Genomic DNA, 20,658 nt, shown 5'->3' with positions numbered 1-20,658 from the left:
AGTTCACAAGCCTCCGCAAGCTGTTTGACATTCCCAATAAGGTCAAAGTTTATCAGAAAACACCAGAGGATTATATTATTATGATGGTGAGCCGAGTCACTGCCTACCACCGCCACATCAAAAAAAATAGCAGCCTTCTTCCAAATGCAGGCTGGCTTACTTCTGGATGTACAGGAATCATAAAGCCTGTGGAAGTTCCACATGAGAGACCGAGAGGAACCCAGAGAGGCCCGCAGCTAACATCGCTCATTATCAGCCATCTATTTTATCTACTATGAAACATCTCCAGACTCCCAGACGGCAGACATCAATGGTTCCCTAAATTAATCCTGTGGGTTCCTGTTTGCACAATAAAAGATGTGGAAGGGTGCTTTTGATATTTGTGCGACTTTACAGCGGAGTAATTGAATTAGCACACAAATCAACCGCAGAGGATTGCCCTGGTTCAGGATTGAAGAACGTGATAGCTCCTGCCAGGGAACACGGCTTCCATGGGCATAGTCAATTATAAAGCATTAAAAAAAGAATCTGCCAATAATCACTTCCAAGAGAACTGAGCAATCCATGCTGAGTGTTCTCATGTTTACCCGATGATGGGGCTCTCAGGTTAGGGCTGAGCGGGACTTTGGAGAGGGGAGAGCGAGACTGAAAACATATTTGTGGTATCATTTCCATAAGGCTGGGCTTTGCGGACCATAACGCGCCTCACAAATGTGATTTATGACCTTGGTTTAATGGCTGGGAGCGGAGTCTTGGTAGGTATCAGATGACTTTTTCAATATGGCGACGTCGGGGGGGGGGGGGGGGGCACCATCACAACAGGAAATGAGGGCTTGTCTCAGCCAAGAAAATATGAGAAGCCAGATATCTGATCATCTAATGGCAGATGGATGCTACTTCACTTTGACAGAAAAGGCATCAGTCAATAAGCAGCAGATGAGCAGTAAGAGAAAAAGAACGCCATAGATTTCCTCGCCCTATCTATCTAATCACTCATTCTGCAGAAACAGTGATCTGCAGCCGGTCAATGCACTGGAGGAATATCCAGCTCGAGTGTCTCATGTCTCTGCTGGATTTTCATGCGTTTGAGAAAAAGCGTGTAGGAAATCATCAATCAAAAAAGGCTGCAGCTATACGTAGCGTTTTAGCAGGCTTTATGTGATGCAGTCTGCAGAATCTGTGTGCATGCAGCTGGGAAAAAGAAAAGCTCACCTGGGCCTGGAAACTCTTCAGAACAGGTGCCACCATCTCCCGGACTTCCTGTGTGCAGACAACACAAGGAAACTCAGCCTCAGCTATTTCCATTTTGCAGATTCTTTTGCAGACTCCACCTGCTCAGGTAAGACGCCGGACCAGTGGAGGTAAAAGTAGCTCCATGGAAAGAATGGTTAAAAGACTTAGCAAGCTTTTCTACTCTTCTGACTACTCAAGCAGGTCACACATACACATTCACATCCTGATGGTAGAGGCTGCTTTGGAAAGAGTCCATCAGTATAGAGAACAAATCATATCATCATAATCATATTTTTGTAGGCCAACCAGGAAGTAGCATCTCCATGGGGTCTGTTGAGAATTCTCCTATGGGATTTTTTCATTGGATTTTGGATCATTTCAGAAAATAAGCTCTGTGACAAACACACGTTTCTGAAGCGTAGGCGACAGAAGTAAAAAGCTAATGTTATGCTAAAGCTAGCTACACCACGGTCGGATGATTGTGACGTCACTAGCGTTATGTTTCAGATGATCTCTGATAAACTAATCCACATAGCTTTATAAATAGTTTACTAACATAATATTCACCTTAACCTAAAGATTAAACCTACAGGAGACATCTCCGACTAGTGAGAGAGTTCCCGACCTCTGTGTCCAGTGTGATGATGTTTAATGTCCCCGACAACCACTGTAGTCACATTTAGCCACTTGTTAGCAACCGCCTTTTTAAAGACGCGTAAAAACTTCAAAATTCACAACCTAACGTAGTTTATGTGGTCTAACAAAACACCAACATCTCTTCAGCTTGTGTTAACCACAGACCTTATTTCAGGCGTCTAACCACAAACCCATTCAAAATCCACATTGACTTTTAGACATTAGACTCCATGACGCTACAATACTAACTTACTTCCTGGTTTTAGGACTCATTCCTGTGGCGCCCTATTAACTCATCCATTCATACACCGCCAGCAAAGCAGTGGGAGCAACTTGGGGTTAAATGTCTTGACCAAAGACTCATCAAGCATGTGGCTGCAGGAGCTGGGTATCGAACCCCCGACCTCCATGTTGAGAGACGACTGATTCTACCACTGAGCCACAGCCAAAGAGAACTGAAAATGTCAGTATACTAACTGGAGTGGTTTAATTCGCATGGCGGCATAAAGTACAATGTTTGTAACTGTCTCCATAGCAACCCTCACAGTGCCTCTGTGTGTAAGTCAGGTGTTCTGTTTGTGGGTATTAGTGGTTAAACCTGAAGGGTTTGAGTAGGCATGTTTGAAAAGTGGGGCTTTCCAGTAGCTTGCACTAAAAGCTGGGAGCTGCAGACTGCGTGAGCTCGCACAGCCTCAGGTAAGGGGATTGTGCTGCCAGTGGTGACAGCCTGATCCCGTCTTAAACGCCTGTATTATACTGACAAGATTATAGCACTACACTACACAGTGAGGCCCAGGCAGGCAGGCAGCAGCAGCCACAGCAAAACAGCCCCAGGGCTCATTTATTAACTGTAAATATATTCTCTTTGACTTCAAGCATACATGTCAATGGATGCTGATCGTCTCAGACCGGATGATAAAATCACATCTGGATCATGTACAGATTATTCAATCCACCTTCAAGTGCCGTTTGGCATCACAGAAGTTAAGGTGGAATAAGACCTGATATATTTGAAACAGGACATGGAGATAATGAAAGTCAACAGGAGATAAGCCCCCCTCCTCCCCTCCCCCCCTCCCCCCCCTCCCCCCGATGGTGAACTGATGGCGCTGTACATCACATCATGACACATAGCTGCTGGAGTCATGATGAAAGAAGTTTGCTAATTCATTATGAGCTTCACATGCAGGGTTTAAATTCAGGTTAAAAGTGTCATTGTTGGGGCACTGGTGGCCCAGTGGTTAGTGCGCGCGCCCCATGTGTGGAGGCTGTGGTCCTTCAAGCGGGCGGCCCAAGTTTAAATCTGTCTCCTTTCCCGCATGTCATACCTCTCTCTCTCTCTCTCTCGCTCTCTCTCTCCCTGATTTCCAGCTCTATCCATAATAAAACAGAATCTACAGGAAGTGTTATTGTTTCCAGAACAAGTATTTCTTTGTGGAGTTGAGGGGAAACTTTGAGTACTCAGGCAGAAGGAGGACAAAGAGATAATGCTGTAAGTCGCACCATTTGCACGTCTACTTATTTTATCACAGTGTGTCATTTTTCTAAAGGGATAAGATAAATCCAGGACTTTTTACTCTAACTACAGTAAGTATGGCAGCCGCCCTGACAAAGACTGTTTTCCAACATGCACACGGTTTGGTCTGTGCGTCCTCCATCACTCAGTCTGTGTGAGGAGTTTAACGATTCGCTGAGGATTGTGGGTAAGAATAGCCAATCAGTCACACACCCACTCCTCATGTGTTACTGGAGGATTCCTCTAGAGGGAGCACCACATGAATCAGAAGTAGAGATGATCTGTCTCCAGCTGTTTTGGAATGCATGTTTGTTGCTATGCAACGGCAATAACACATCATCGTGCGGGTAGATGTGGACTTGATCTGTAAACTTTTCTCCAGAACTTTCACATTGATGTAGCGTCTCTCTGGTGTCTCTGATGATGTCATTTCCAGTCTCTTGACTGTACAACTCTACACTGCTCCTAGTGGTTATGTTCATATTGCATGATGTGGACGCGTGCTGTTAATTTTCTGAGGACGTGCACAACAAACGCTCCACACCAGCTCAGGATACGCAGGGATGATGTCATGTGTTCGCATACTCACAGTTACAAGCAAGCATACTCAAGGCTTTTGCCCGGTCGTCATGACTACGGTCAACTCGGGGGTCGTTTTCAAGGGGTGTGGGGAGAGTAGCAGAGAGAATAACTCCCATGATTCCCCACCAGACTCGATGTCATCTTTTGATTGAGAGCCCCCTGGTGGCTGAATTTACGTACTGCACCTTTACATTTTTAATATTTTGATTCAGTGATGACGCCGTTACCGGATGGCTTTTTAAAGTTACATTTTTTATTAAAATCACAACTGATGGTTTTACAAGCTGAGCTGCTGGTAACGCTGCCTTCATCCCAGAAGAGAAATGCTAACCTATTGTTCAAAAATCTACTTTTTTTCCTCCAGTAAAATGTTTACCAGAAGCAGCTCACAAAGTATGTTTGTAAAAGTGGTGTTGGAGGGTCGGTGGAGGGGGGGCAACTCTTCATTAAAACTCATCAGACTGAGAGTCGTGTTTCTCACATGTTTGGAGAGATACCTGTTCCCCTTTCATCACAGGTCGATATCGGCTGCCAATTTCTGACAGCACGATTCGTTTTTCATGAGCTGACGCTTCAGCAATGCAGCCGAAAAAGTAAGCAGCAAAGTTGTGCTTACCTTTTGTAAACGAGCCCCCTGGCCTCTCATCACACTCAGCCAGAGGCTAACGTTACTGCAAGGCCTCAGCATTTCAATATTAACTGAGCCACAGGAAGAGGAGGGGGAGGGGGGGGGCTCAGCCTGACGCCTCACTACTTTGATGCACTGTTTATATGAGCTAATGCAGTTCTGACTAAAGGTATGGGGGGGAGCTGAAGCAGGGGCAGAGACACAGACAGTCAGTACCTGCTGAAGTGGAGATGAGGAACACGACAGAGAGTTGAAAAAAAGGGGGGGGGGGGGGTGGTGTTGGTGCTAGACTCACCTCAGGGACATTTCTCTTGAACTCCCTGCTCAGCTCGACCAGATGCTTGTGGGAATGTTCACTCTCCTCTTGTCGACCAGCCAGCTCAGATGCCACAGAGTTTAGCTCCCTCTACAAACACACGAGAGAGAGAGAGACGGTGAGAGGAGGACGAGCAGGGAGAGAGACGGCACTTTAGCGAGGCTGCCAACGCTCATCCAGTAAAGCTTAAGAGTGTACATAAATAAAAATACACTGCTGAATATTAACAATGTAATCCTTCATGATCTCACAGCAGGAATACTTACAGCTAGCCCTGGCCCATAAATAATTAAGCCAAAATAAATCCAATGGCTACAGTAGCAGAAGGCCTTTTAGATAATCAGTATTTGAAATAATCAATATGCTTGCAACGGCTATAGAGCGCCAGTGAGGGAGTAAAGGCGAGATAGAAGGGGAGAGAGAGAGAGAGAGAGAGAGAGAGAGAGAGAGAGAGAGAGAGAGAGAGAGTCGAGGAGGGGGGGGGGGATCACGTGTAAAGACCCAATAACCTGACAAACACCCTTGCAAACAAACAGAGCTTCTTCCTGAAATGAAAGGCTGATTTTTAAGCCCGGCCAAGACCTGATTCAAACATACAAACGCTCCGCTTGCTGTCGTAATTACCGCAGGTCAGATCTATTTTCAGCCTCTTTTCAATCTCTCTCCCATCGCCTGCACCCAATCTTTACACCGATCCTGCACAGATTTTCAATACATGACAGCAAGCCGCCATAGCTTTAACCAAATCATCCCCCTTTTTCTGCTACAGCAACATCCCCTGATCACTGCTCCATTAACATCTTTACACCGAGATATGAAATAAGAGCTCCACCCTGCTACATGTCTGATCCACTATTCAAAGCTGTCTGTGCAGCAGGCCCTTCATCAGAACCATGCATTCATGCTGGACTCAGCTGCACCACATGCCATCCACAAATCCAATATTATCGATCAGTCATCCAATTCCCGGCTCTTTCAGCAAACAGGGAAGGAAAAAAAAAAAGAAAGGAAAACAGATTCAAACACTGCTCTCCTGCACCGAGCAGACAAACTGTACATTCACCTCGCCTTCAGCTTTGACTGCCGCTCTCAGTAATTGATGAGCTTCTTCTTTTTGTAACTGCTGGCTTACAATAAAAAAAAAAAGTGGAGTAGGGGGATTCAATTACCACTGTGAATTTATATATGACGCCGGGAAATTAAATTGACTGTGTTTTAATTAATCTGCAGTCTTACTTAAAGGCAATTTAATAAATCATCGCAGGAGGAGGAGGAAGAAGAAAAAGAAATTGGAAGGGTGAAACTTTAACAGTGACAGCCTCGTGGGAAGGTGGCAGCCTGTCGGTCAGAGGAGTCGGCTGTTAATTGAAGGGCTGCCGGTTCAAGTCTGTGGATGTTTTTCAGTTAGGAGTTGCTAAAGTAGCACTCAAAGTACATTCTTTGTTGTTGAGAGGTCGGCACTATATGTCTGCATTTATGTTAAAAACGACGATGAAAAGGGGGAAACCAAAGAGAGAGAGGTAGAATTTCTCTAACGCTCATGATCTTCAACGGCTTTGATAGGAACGACAAGTTGACCACCAATTTAAAGCAGTAGCTGACAAGGACTGTATATACACTCATTTGAAAAAATCAGTGAGATGTGTAGAGAGTGAAATGATAAAGGTATCTTACTATCTGATCAGACATTAAGGAAACATGCTATGTTGAAGTGCTGGCTTCTCTGACAACAATGCAGCAGCCAGTATGTCCTCCTTCTAACTTTAGATTCTGCTCCTGAATGCTCTGGATTTGTTTGAACCAGAGAAGGTAGGCGCTTTTAAGACACGCCCCAAAGTTTGGTTTATTTAGCAAAACATTTTAGCTCCTCATCTTTGAAAAAGCCATCTTTTAAATAAAAACATGTATTCAACTTCTTCTTTTACACAGGAACCAAACGGTCATCTCCTTTTACTGCTGGGTTTAAACAGCTGCTGGGCAGAGAGGCCTGCAAACTGTGAGGGATTCATTCAGCCAATCACAGCGCGGCGGAATTATGGTAAATAGACTTGTTTATGTCTGTTCTAGTCTTCTGACTCCTCAAAGCTCTTTTACATGGCAGATCAAACCCCCGACCTTCAGGTTGAGGGACGACCGACTCCACTGAGCTACAGCCGCCCCCTTTTAACCCGGTACAGTACTGGACTCTGTAAAATCAGGCCCGCTGCAGGATAACACTCCCAAACGAAGACATGATGTCAAAATGCTTTGAGAGGCTTTTGCACAGAAGGAACAAGTTGTTTTGTTTCTACAGTGAGAAACATGAACTGACTGTCTTAAGTGAGCGTCTCCTCAGGAGGTGTAGCACGTTGTTTACTCATTACAGGGTTAAAGGGTTAAAGTTTAATCCTTATTCTTTGTAAAACACTGCAAAATGTTTGAAGCACTTTTCCAGTCGCTGATCATAGAGTCTGATTAAGAAGTTGCATTTCTCTTTTTGTATTTCACACAGCTGACAAAAACAAACTACTCTCTGTTGTCATAAATGCTATGGATCCATCGTGTTGGTCGTGGTCTGGGAATATTTCCCTCCTGGTTAATCACCGCGGCTGTAAAAAGGATAAGAAGGCAGAACTTGATAAATTCCTGTTAGCTCCTCACGGTCCATCTGGGATGAGCCTTCCCACAGATTAGAGAGTGGGCTTTCAGAAGCCGGCCGACCTCTCCTCCATTCAGACGGCCTCAGACCGGCTAATCTCGCAGAGAGAGAAAATTCCTGGAGAAGTGACTTTGAGTGGATTTTATAAGTACTTAAGATATAACAGTCGCCTTGGCGCTCACTTTTTACTGCAGCTCTCTCTGATGAGAACGGAGAACACTCCTTGCTTGTATGCAAGCCAAACGGTGCTCTCATAATGACAGAGTTATTTTGAAAGCACCCCTACAGTTTGTCAGACCATTAAAGAGGAGGGGAGCCAGGGCAACAGCCCATCAAATGAAACCTACTGTCTGTCTCCCTGGAAGGAAGCGGAGCAGAACACACTGTTTGTTACTTTGCTTGTCTAGCTCAGATGGATGTCAAGTTTCTCAGGAGACTAAAAGATACTACAGAAGATTTCTTCTCTGCTTCCTATACTCAGATGTTAGCTTCCTGGAAAAAATCACTTATCTGCGTCCGATATGTTGTTGAATCATTTTCACAAACATGAAGATGTTCCTCATGTCTATGACCACTCCTCCAAATGTGCAGAGACAGGTTTTTTTTTTTTTTTTTTTTTTTGGGGGGGGGGGGGGGGGGAGAGAGAGAAGGGAAGGGGGGGGTTAATCATTCGACAGTTTTTAAAAAGATTATCGGGACTGAATTTTCAGAGTGTGGCAGCTGGATCGATACACAGCTCCTGTCATTAAGCCTCTGCCAGTCAAACATCCAGTCATAATTGATGAGTTTCCCCTGAGGAGGTTGGACCTGTCACCGGGGCAGGAGGGACAAAAAAAAAAAAAAAGATCAACTTTGGCGCATGGCAACAGTCCTGGGTGTGCTCGAGGCACTTTGTGAGCCACCATGGCGACTTGTGACTAAAACATAAAAAGACAACTGAACGAGAAGTTTGATGGATGTGGGAGGACAGAGCAGACAGAGATGTACCGCAGTTACACCGTGACTCACATGTATACTCTGCCACTGGCCTAACGTGGACCCTACCAGCGTCAGGGGGCGCCCTCACATGATCTGACAGGCGGCCACACTGCATCGACAGCTCTCAGGTTTATATGAGTGTGAGGCAGGAAGGACCTCAGACTTTACCGGGTGAGGCTTAGAAAACTGGAGGAAGAAACTGGAAGATGAATGAATATAAAGATGAAATGTCAAACAGGTTTTTGTGTTTAAATGATGGGAAGCGAGTGACGCTCACTGAATCATCAGCAGCAGAAAGAAAGTCAAACAATCAAAGCAACAAAAACCAGCTCTGGACTGAAATCAGAGCGGAGGAACGTTTTGTAACAATCGCTCCATGAGCCAATGTTTCAGCTCCAACGCAGAGCTCACTTATGTTTTTGTGCAGGAGAAGATTCTGACATTGATTCATTAAAGAACGGCTCGTCTTGATTACATCTGTAGTGGTAAGCTATTTTCTGGCCTTTCACAAAGACAACCCATAGAGGGAAAATGTTGACAACCGGGGGGAAGAAAAAAAACGACCAAGGTACTGCAATGAGGTAGACGGAGTCAAAATCACTATTGTGTGCAGCGGGCTTGGACAGCACAAATTAAAGAGGAGAAAATAAGGAGGAGGAGGAGGAGAGAGAGAGAGGGGGGGAAATGCAGATGGGGGTATTATTATTCTTTTTGTATCCCATCTAATTGCAATCATAGGCAGATGTCTGAAAGTGTGACAGCATCAGCAGAATTGCTGCTGAGAGCACAGAATCTTTGTCTAAAAATAATCAGACATTCTGTGTGCTGCTGTTTGTTATAATGGTAATCGATGCTGGAGGCTTTGAATTCCATCAATTTATAGATCCACTCTGTTCTGCCTGGTGACTGTACTGCCTCACAACCCCCCATCCTATACGCACACCAACGCACAAAACACATACACACACTCGCACGCAAGGTCTCACACAGCAGTACACACACGCACTGTGTAGACGCTTTAATCCACACATGGCGACTGCAGAAAGGCAGGACCAGTGTGATTAAGATAAGTGTAGTTTCCTTTCATACATTCCTTGTCGCCTCCCTTTTTTCTGTGTGTGTCGTGCAAGATTGTCCAGCGCTAGCCTCAGATTAGCCCCACCGCTTCTCAGACGCCACATTTGAGAAGGAGGACTGATCAATAAATCAAATCACCACAATCAATGGCCCCAATCACTGCAGTCTAGTCTGGCTTCAACATTATTACTGGCAATCCCTTCAGCCAATCAGGGAGGAGGTGGGGAGTTGGGGGGGAAGATGAAAGATCCAACATGAACTCTTATCTGGCCTTCTCGGGTGTGTGTGTGTGTGTGTGTGTGTGTGTGTGTGTGTGTGTGTGTGTGTGTGTGTGTGTGTGTGTGTGTGTGTGTGTGTGTGTGTGTGTGTGTGTTTTGTCCAGACGGAAATCAGGGCAGAAGGAGCTTCTGACCTCCGTGACCTGGCGCCAGGAACATGAACTGAGCATGCGGTGGTTGACGGTGAAGCGATGGGGGGGAGGAGGGGGGGCTGCCATCACCTGGCATCTCCCTCCATCTGTTAACCACTGACCAGCTCACTTTCACTCGCCATCAGCGTGACTGGAGCTGCTCAAATTCACACTTTCCCCCGTGTTTAATGTAAACAACTCTGCGTTTGTTTCAAGCTTCTGGACGTGCCGGTCGGGTGGAGCTGACACATCACCATCAGGTCAGTTTTTTAACAGTGAGGGGGCCATTGAACGCCCCCTCATTGTAGATATTCAAACACTGGTTCAACATGGTTTCCAAACTCTTCCTCAGGTTGTCGAGAATTTGGGACATCTGGGCAATAAGCTTTGCTTATCTTGCCAACAGTCAGACTTAAAGAATGATAAATCTGACATCTCAGGCAGCTGTTAGCATGAAGCTCAGCGCGTTGACTGGACTCCATGAAGTCATGGCTCCAGCCTGAGCACTCAATCCCCTCTACAACAAAAGCTGCCGTTTCTATTCTTATTTATTTCTATTAAGTAATCAAAACATAATGTTTCACTTGGTAAGCCAACTGGAAACAGACTTGTTGTTCCCCTGAATGTCGACTCCTTCTGCTAAGGAACGAGCTAACCATCTTCTGCCAACATGTCCTGTTTCTCTTCAGCTGTCCGATCAAATGAAGACAAAAGGCCACAAGAATCATCTTTAAATAAAAAATATATAAATAATTAGCAAAAGCAAAGTGGTTATTCTAATATCTGTTAGAACGTGAAAAAAGTAAAAGAGAGTTATTCTCAAACACAGACGCAGTTTCAGTGACGTCACCTATTGGTTTCCACCACCAGGGGGCGTTCAATCAAAACAATAACAAACAATGACGTTGAAGTTGGTGGGGAATCATGGGAGTGATTCTCTCTGCTTTTTTTGGCCAAGACAAAATGCGACGTGACACTAGTTCTTTACCGCCTGCTTGGTGTGTCAGGGCCTTTACTCAGCAGCCTCTACCATCAGTGTGTGAATGTGTATGAATGGATGAGTTAATACTGATGGACTCTTCACACAGCAGCCTCTACCATCAGTGTGTGAATGTGTATGAATGGATGAGTTAATACTGATGGACTCTTTACTCAGCGGCCTCTACCATCAGTGTGTGAATGTGTAGGTGTAACCTGCGGTGTAAAAGAGCTTTGAGGAGTCAGAAGACTAGAAAAGAAATATACAAGCTCAAGTCCATTTACCATTTATGAAAGAGGACAAGAGGAGAGAAGGAACAAGTTGTAACAAGAGTTTAGTGGAAGGGAAAGGGAAGAATAGAGACAATAAAAAGAAGGAAACAAGAGGAGGGGAGTCAAGGAAGGGAGAGGCAGGAAAATGGAGGCAAGGCCAGGACTCCCTTGAAAAAGAGGTTTTTAATCTCAATGGGACTTTCCTGGATAAATAAAGGTTAAATTAAAAAAATGTAAAAAAAGAAGAGAGTAGTGGAGAGGCACAGCAGCCTCTACCATCAGTGTGTGACCTGCGGTGTAAAAGAGTTTTGAGTAGTCTGAAGACTAGAAAAGAAATATACAAGCTTAAGTCCATTCACGGTTTAAACCGGTAAATGTTTTATGACTTGTCTTCAACTCGTCAGGTCCAAAGTCTCCGGTCAGGAACTCGTCCTCTATAGATCATTGGCACGTTTGGCTAACTCCCACTCCAACGCACCGATACCGACTACACAGTGCACGAGTATTTAGGCAGTGCTGAGATCATCAGGACTCACCAAGGGGGAAAATCACATTTAACTCTGACACCTCTCTAAACTCTGGACTAGCGAGTCTGATAAATCATCCCAAATGATTAATCCCCAGTCAGTCAGAGCGTCTTCAAGCAGCCTGCTGAAGGAAGGAGAAGCGTGTGAGCAGCACTACCATCAGCTAAAGGTGTGACTGCTGTTGTCAGCCATTATTCGTCATACCCTGCCTCATTTAGAGAGTTTTTGGCGCCTGATGCACCAGAGCACAGCCTACTTGTCAACACTTCTCCCTCTTTAATTCCAACATGCTCACTTGGACACAAGCAGACACATTTTCTTACTTTTCACCAATGTACTGGTTCCACATGTTGGCAGGAGGAGGGAGAATCTATTTCACTAAAAAAATAGTAACAAGAAGCATCGCGCTAACATCTTAATGAAGCCCTTTCAAACTGTCATCTATCTATCCACTCTCAATCTAGTGAATAACATTAAATGTCCTCCAATTAGAACATTCAAATGAGCGTCTATGACTGAATGCTCCAAACCAGGACCAATTACAACACCTTATTTATCATCATTAAAGCCGACCATTGTTCTGCTCTTTTCAAACTCTGCGGTTACAATCAGGGTGTCTATTGTCATCGTGCGCTACATGCAGGGTGACTAATTACACAGTCTTATGATTCATTAGCAGACTAGTGGGTTCAAAGCGGGGAGAAGACATGATAACCTCAGTCGGCCAAACGATCGGCTCACATGGAGACGGCCGTTTGACAGGCAGGTTTTTCTACATTTAAGAAACACAAAGCCTGCGATGGTTATTTGAAAGGGACATTTAAAAAAAATAAAAGTGAGCAGAGATGTGTGGGAGTCGAGCGGTAAAATTGGGGACAGGGTTTGTTTTTGTTGTATCTTTCAGAGGGGGGACTAGGGTCTCTAAAGCTCCACCATCGAGGTCAGTCGGCGGGAGAGGAGGACGGCTCCAAAAGAAGCAGCAATCACCAACGATGGCCCACTTTCACCTGCAACGATGAGCCGCAGCGATGCAACACAGCTAACCTGCGATTGTTTATTCTCTCTTAAGAAATGTCAATCTGTTCCCTCTCAGGTGTGCTGCTCTTCCTTCTTGTTTTTGTTGTTTTCTCCCCCCTACCCGCTCCGTTGTTCCCTTGTCGATTGCAGCGAGATCAAAGCGACGCCGCTGGAAGAATCTGAATATTTCAGGTGTGGAGAGAGGGGCTGCGTTTCACACCACCTGCGTAGAACTGAGAGACGCGTCCCTCCTCTCGCTCACACTCAGTTAGTGGGGGCCCCCTGGGGCCCGGCGACATAAACCAGGGCCACCTGTCTTAGAGAGAGGGAGCACTCCTCACCCTCCTTCTCTCCATCACACTTTCATTTTACAGCATTTGAACCAAAAATAAATGAATCTAAATAGAGCGGTGAGAGTGGGAATAAAAACCAGTGCAGACAACAAGCAGCCGAGGAGCTTTGAGCGCCGTCACAAAGGCTGCGAGATCTGGCAGACGAGTTCAGTTGCCGCAGAATGGGAGCAGCCACTTGAAAGGGCAGTTTATACATGAATCACTCTGTAGTTTTCCTGCTCCTGCAGCAGAAAGGAGCGCTCGTATATTAAATGATGAAGCTGGTCAAGAGGATCACCAGGATTATATTCTGAACATAACGTAGCACGCCGTGTGGAGCAGGGGGCGGGCGAGATGATTCTCATCACATCATCAGGGCCGCCATTTCTGACCCAAAGCAAATAAAAAGAATCCCCGATGTCCGCAGCAGCCTTTAACAGTTTGATGTAGCTGCTCTCCTCCGAGGGGCTTGACATGTGTGCATGTGTAAGCACTTGTGCAAAACGTGTGTGTGTGTGTGTGTGTGTGTGCAGAGTGGACGTGTGTTCAGGGGGGCGTGGAGGACCAGGTTCCACACTACTGCTTCACAGCCATGTCTCTCAAAAGGGCCGTAAAGTCTTTACAGCAAATTCCTTACATTCATCTGTGTCAGAGCGCTCGGCACACATTAGGCGTTTACACGGGAGGAAACACAATCTATTTGATGCTACACTGCCCACACGTCCAGAGAACCTCCTCCCCACGCTGGAGATTCACAGTGTTTAACTTCCATTTCATATTCTGAACAGGCAGGCGAGAGCAGGGGAATGGACTCCATCTTGCTGTAAATCAGGATTTAAACACGCGGGCTAAATGTAATCTGGAAAAGAGTCAACAAGAGGCTCCGGCATTACGCTGCTCAACATATTTGTTTTTATTTATCCGGGAATGTGCCATTGATTTTTGTTGTTCCCTTTTAATGATGTATGCAAACGCTGAACTGAAAAAAGTCAGACTTAATTTTTTTTTTACCCCCTGACTGCAGCTCGCCATCTTTTAATATCAGCGGTGCTCATGAGAACAAGTGGAGGTTAATCTAGGGAGCGGGTCACAGTTCCAGCCGGCTCTTTGTAAATGTCAGCTGGGAGAGATCCAGGCCTTTTCTTATTACCACACTAAACCAACAAGGCTGACGGCGGGAAGACGGATGTGTGACTTGGAGGTGTCTTCCCCCCCACCCCCCACCCCTCTACTTCTCACTACCGTCACGCCGCAGAAAGCCTTATTAATCAATCGATTTATCGCCATAAATCAGGGCCAGGCTTTGATTGTATCAGCAAGTCATGCGATCAATCAATTAGTCAGGACCTCGAGGCCCAATTTGCCTAAAGAAAGATGAATGCTCCCCCCACATCATCCATCCGCTTGTCCGTTTACCCATCAAACACGGGCTGCTGTTGACTCACCAAGAACCAACATGCATCCTCTCATCGATTCCTGCAGATTAAACTCGCAAAGGAATCAAAGGACACTTAACTGACTGGGAATAATTCTGCCTCTCTCATTTGTAGCGAGGTATGTTCTGAGCTCTGCTTTGATAGTGTTGCTTCATATCTTCAAAAAACAACAACACAGTGTAAATATTAAAATCAAGAATACCGAGCTCTTAGTGATCCAGCAGAGTGAGGCAATCAAAGAACTGAGAAGAACTACAGCCTCATTTTAAAGTCATGCTGATAAGTAGAATCTAACTCAGATGTATTGTATGTTTACAGTTGATCATTAATACCAGTAGAATTTTTTTATTCAATAAGCTCACTTTAGACGATAAAAGCCTTTAGAACATTAACTATAACAAGTTAATAAGTAAAATAATGCTGCTGGAAATGTTTCAAATGTCTGAAAGGTGCATATATTACAAAGTTTAAATTATTTTTAAGCTATGAGGAAATATTACAGTGATTATTTATCTTCCATTTTCAGGGTGTAAAACAAAGCATAGTTGGTCAAAGTTTTTATGGGTCATTAGTGTGATGGTCATAGAAATTTTCCGGGGTTAGTTTGGACCGTGGTAGGGGCCAGATGTGATATCTTTTCACGGGGCCCGGAGTTCCTGGCGGCCCCCCTGCTCAACAGTGATTGGACCTGCACTAAGGAAAAGTGGACGGTTCAGGGATTCTTCTCAGTCAAATCATACCCAGGTTTATCTGTCAAATCAAGGGGGAGCAGGGGGGAGCAGGGGGGGCGCAGAGAGGAAACAGCTGGATGAACAAACTGTGGAAAACATATGTATAATGACATATTTGTTTCATATTTCATCCCAACTGTGAATTCCAATCCACATTGTGACACCGGCTGCCTCGGTCCAATGCCTCCCATCTGCAACTCGGTGTCAGGATGTCTCGGAGGACCGGCTGGGAAACTTTGGGGACGACAAAAAAACCGACAGGAGCAAGTAGAGCACGACAGAGTGGGCTGCCGCAGCCACGGCGTGCTTCTCCCCCAGCGGCGGGCTGAAACGTGGCAGACTGTGGAGCTGCTAGAGGAGAGGAAAGAACACCACGGCACTCCCCAGGGAGGAAGAAGTCTGCGCTGGGATTAGAGCCCCACCAGACCTGGTTCTGCTTCACACCCCCAGACCCCGCTGTGATACAACCGGGTGGGGGGGCTACGAGTTATCTGCAGGGGGTTTTTTTTTTACACTTCTCCCCAATCTCCCAAAGCCTCCCCATGTAATTAGAGATAAAGACAGAGGGCTCAGATACTCAACCTCAATTCTCCCAGCGTCACACAAGGCTGCCCACCCAGAGCCCCTCTGAGGAACTCCTCCACACTGACTTGTTACCGGCACCTAGCTGGACGGCTGCAACGCCAACAACGTAAAGCCAAATGGCTAAATCTGGTGTTAAAAAATTAAACCAATGTAGAACGCCAAAAAAACCTGCAGTTCACTCCAGACTGGCTCCAAAACCCAGTCGTCCCATAGACACCCAAAATAATATAAACACCAGTTATGACATCAGAAACAGACACCTTTACAAAAAACAAGTCAGTCTGAATAGCTGGGTTTTTTTTTTTTTGGGGGGGGGGGGGGGGTAAGAGTGATGCATAATTTTGGGGCGTGGCTAATCTGACTGACATGAGGGTTGTGTAGCGGTTTGTCAGGAGGCTAAAGGTCCGAGTCAGCCCCCTCTCTTTGCCTGTTTCTAAGATGAACTAAAGTAGAAAGAGAATGTCTTTGTTAGAACTCATCCATTTATTTTATCAAGGCAAAGATATGTGCATGATTAGGGGCGTGGCTAAAGGCCCTCTTCACTTGGCTACCTCGCCTCTTAAATTTATCCTACAGTTAAGCTTGAGATAGCGTTTCCAACATGGCTGCCACCACAAATCATCAATGGTCAGGAGCGCTGCTGTCGTCCTCAAACAAGCTGAACAGCAAACAGGTGATCAGGAGGAAAGAAACTATGAAAACAAAACATGTGTTTCACTACTTTACTCTTCACAGCTATCAAGCTATCTCAAGCTATAAATAAACACGCCTAGCCTTTTTTTCATGGCTGCCATCACTGTTGGGCTTCAAAACTCTGCTTCATAAACCGATGGGTGACGTCACAAAGACTACGTCCATGTTTCATACAGTCTCTGGGTTTAGTTTACAATCATGGCTGATCAGCATTCGAGGTCTAAGTGCTCTGAAGTCAGACATGATTCACAGCAGCGCTATGTTTTTTTTTTCTTTGTAAATATTCTCAGGTAAATAATAACCACGGGAAATAAGTAATTTTTCTTCATATTTCCCTCCTCTAAAACTTCATTCAGCCAACAGGGGGAAAAAAAATGTAGAGCAGCAGGCTGAGGAGGAACTCGACTATATTCAAGAAACACAAAATTATACTATGGAAGGATCCATTATTCATCTCAGATACATTTTTCATTTAAGAGTGGGCTGGATATGAGCAATGATGAATGCATCGCCCAGGATGCAATTTGTATGTAAAATAACAGAAGATTACAGAATATGTTTTAAGTGCAAATGCACTTTGTTGCCGTCTAAGAAGAAAACACATCCCTACGAAAAGGAAAAGGAGACCTGAGCCCTATGATGCTGCTTCATAAAAATCACTTAGCCCATAGCTAGACCCATCCAGTCCTCATAAAGGGGTCAGGAGGAGAGGCGAGGGTGATTAACGAGCGGACTCATTCATATTATTTACACTACCTCTTGGCAGGCCGTTTGGAAACGAGGGGTACCAAAGCTTTAACGTACATCCACAGTGAACACATAAAGAGGGCTTCCTGTTACACACACACACACACACACACACACACACACACACACTCTCGCTGCCTGCTAGGTATCCACATGCTCCTCTCAGGACTCGCTCTCTCTCCTCATCAGCTTCACTCGCCCTGCACACCGTTTCAATTCAGTGCCTCTCAAAGACACACAAAGAGCCTTCCCATTCCATTCAGAGAACAAAGATTGAATACAGCCTCCTAACACAAGACGTGCCCACCACAGAGCATGTAATACAACTCATTACAGGGCACGCGGGGTGCAGGGCACTGTGATGGGAGAGGCGAGCACAACGGGGAGAGAGAACAGGGGGGGGCACGCTGCACCAACATCTCCATCTTTCCTCACAACTAAAACCAGCTCTCATAACTAAAGCAATCTAAAAAAAAAATAAAAGAGGGATCGATTTTTCTGAGGTTCTCTGAAATAAGTTTGAGTGGTAGAATCAAGGGGGAAACAGAAATTCTTTTCACACTTAAGAGAAAAGTGCCACAGAGGCTATCACGTCTTACTGTATGTGGTAGATACAGCATGCAGACCATAAATAAGGACTGAAACTTCCCCCTCTCCAAAAACTGAGTCTGACCCACAACAAAGTGCATCCAATCACAAAGAGACAGGGGAACAGTGTATCTGGGTCAGCCACATTGATCTGAACCGTTCACTGCACTGGGGGTCAGGTCTTTGTTTGCCGACAAGGCAGCACCAGGTTTGGTTTTGGTGCATGTTGAGGGGGTCTGAGGTGGTAAGTGAGGGAGGTGAAATCAGGAGATTCAGCTGATCCACGTCTGCAAACGGCCCCATGAACCTTCCCTCACCTCGGGGCAATCGCATGACCCGAGGCGAAGCATTACACACATTAAAAAGACATGAACTTCAGAGCGTTGGTGTTTCATGCATGCAGTCAATGGGAGCCACAGGTGCAAACACTTGGAATGCCCCCCCCTTTCTGTTTCATTCCCCTCATAGGATTACAGTGGAACCTGTTTCTGCACAGCGTTCATGTTAATGTCAGCGATAATAAAGACCTGCAGCACAAGAAACAATAAAAGAAAACACACCCGAGTTGGAGACAGCTTTTCGGAGGTGTGTTTGGAAACAACACGGGGAGTCAGGAGAGAGAGAGGGCAGGATGTGAGGAGTGTGTCAACTTCTCCCCCGTCTTGCTCCCGCGTTCGCTCGCTGCAGACTGAGGCGAGCAAATGGGCCTAATTCGCACTGGCTGTGTGCGAGTGTCTCCGCTGTCTAGCAGTGTGAGCGGGGAATTAGATCTATGGTTTGTAGCCTTCATCCCTTCCCAGACAGACTTGTTCCGGCTCAGAGGCGCTGCCTAATCCGCACCTCTCTCCCGCTCGCACTCCCGGAAAATGACTTCACACAGCTGCCTCAAATGCCCAGCGCAGCAATTCTCGTCTGACTGAACTCCCCCCCTGCTAAAAAAAAACTCAGCAAACCTCCCATAGCTAATTTAACATACCAATTCCTCCCCGAACCCTGCCCTGCCCCCCCCCACATAAGAGATGAGAACAACAAGGAAACCATCTACAGCCTCTACTTGATAATTTAAAGGCCCTGTTCTCCAGAGAGCTGTCAGACTCTGCAGAACAGTAGAAAGAATTGAAGAGGAAGGCCTCTGTCTGTGCGGAGGGGTCTTTGGAAATATGTGTTTACTCCATGTAATGTTCACTCAAGCTGCTATTCACATCACCCCCAAAGCATGACCCTGTTGAGTTATCTTCACAAATCATGATATTCAAAATGTGACGACGCGCTCTCATTCAGGTTGTTTCTGCACGGTTAGACATCGAGTCGTCTTCTGCCTCCTAAAGGAACTTCTTCCTCTCCACTAAAACTTTGCTGAATGTTGCTTGCGATGGATTAACGTTGGGTCTTTGTAAATAATGATATAATAGTAATATGATATCATATAATACAACAAAGACAGGATGCAGTGGTTAGCTCTGTCCCCTCTCTATGAGGAGGTTCCTGGTTTGAATCCCCGTCTGACAGGAGTCTCTCTGTGAGGAGGTTCCTGGTTTGAATCCCAGTCTGACAGGAGTCTCTCTGTGAGGAGGTTCCTGGTTTGAATCCCAGTCTGACAGGAGTCTCTCTGTGAGGAGGTTCCTGGTTTGAATCCCAGTCTGACAGGAGCCTCTCTGTGAGGAGGTTCCTGGTTTGAATCCCAGTCCTTCAGCAGTCTCTCTGTGAGGAGGTTCCTGGTTTGAATCCCAGTTCTTCAGGAGTATCTGTGAGGAGGTTCCTGGTTTGAATCCCAGTTCTTCAGGAGTCTCTCTGTGAGGAGGTTCCTGGTTTGAATCCCCGTCTGACAGGAGTCTCTCTATGGAGTTTGCATGTTCTCCTCGTTCATGTATGGGTTCTCTCCGGGTACTCCAGCTTCCTCCCACAGTCTAAGACATGCTTGTTAGGTTAACTGCTGACTCTAAATTGTCTGTAGGTGTGAATGTGAGTGTGACTGGTCGTCTGTCTCTATATGTCAACCCTGTGATTGGCTGGTGAACAGTCCAGGGTGTAACCCCGCCTCTCGCCCAGTGACAGCCAGCACCCCGCGACCATGAACGGGAAAAGTGGTAAAGATATAACAAAGAGTACGGTCTTGAGATAATCGAGATAATATTTGGCGCTTTAAAGACTGATTGATGTTCCTCGACCACAAATTCAAAGTTCATTAAATGCATATTTTTAAATTCAGACTAGGCGACCAGTTAAGAAACAGTCAAAATTCAGAACTATAAAACACAGTTAAAGCATGTAGAACTAGTTAGCTGAGCGTGGCTAGTGTTAGCAGCGCCATGCTTCGGTCTCCTCTGCAGATTCATGTCCTCGTGCCTGCAGGGCTCTAGACGAGTTTAACCTGACAAAAACTAAGTAAAAATCTCCATTTTCTAGATCAACATAGCCAAAGCGCTCCGTGCAACGAAGAGTATCCGTCCAGTGTGCTGGTTTACATGTGGTGAGGAGAGTATTATTGAGAGTGTGTTGGACGCCATTAACCCGAGATACAGACTCAGAAAGTTTACATTTATCTCCTTTAAGGGTCAAAACTAATCAAAACATTAACAACTAGTTTAACCAACAGGTCATTCTGGGCTGAAATAAAAGAGACTATCATCCCCTCTCCCTGCCCCCATCGACTCATCCGACCAATCAGACGATGAATCACACTCGATAAGCATTCAAAGCCAGGTGAGTCCTCACATTCAAACCCAGATGTTACACAT

The 20,658-nt window shown here is 45.6% G+C and overlaps 1 protein-coding gene across 3 annotated transcripts in view; it reads right to left on the bottom strand.

Moving 5' to 3' along the window:
• The window catches only part of cux2b (cut-like homeobox 2b), a 96,942-nt gene that overhangs the window by 51,926 nt on the left and 24,358 nt on the right, over positions 1-20,658 (bottom strand). For all 3 annotated transcript variants that reach the window (XM_065962634.1, XM_065962633.1, XM_020636404.3), the window contains exons 2-3: positions 4,891-5,001; positions 1,213-1,260 (exon numbers count right to left, since the gene is read on the bottom strand). In XM_065962634.1, coding sequence (XP_065818706.1) covers positions 1,213-1,260; positions 4,891-5,001 — 159 coding nt within the window. The remainder of the gene's footprint in view (positions 1-1,212; positions 1,261-4,890; positions 5,002-20,658) is intronic.

Source organism: Labrus bergylta, chromosome 2 (genome assembly GCF_963930695.1).
Source record: "Labrus bergylta chromosome 2, fLabBer1.1, whole genome shotgun sequence".
NCBI lineage: Eukaryota > Metazoa > Chordata > Actinopteri > Labriformes > Labridae > Labrus > Labrus bergylta.
This window is presented reverse-complemented; position numbering and strand designations above follow the sequence as displayed.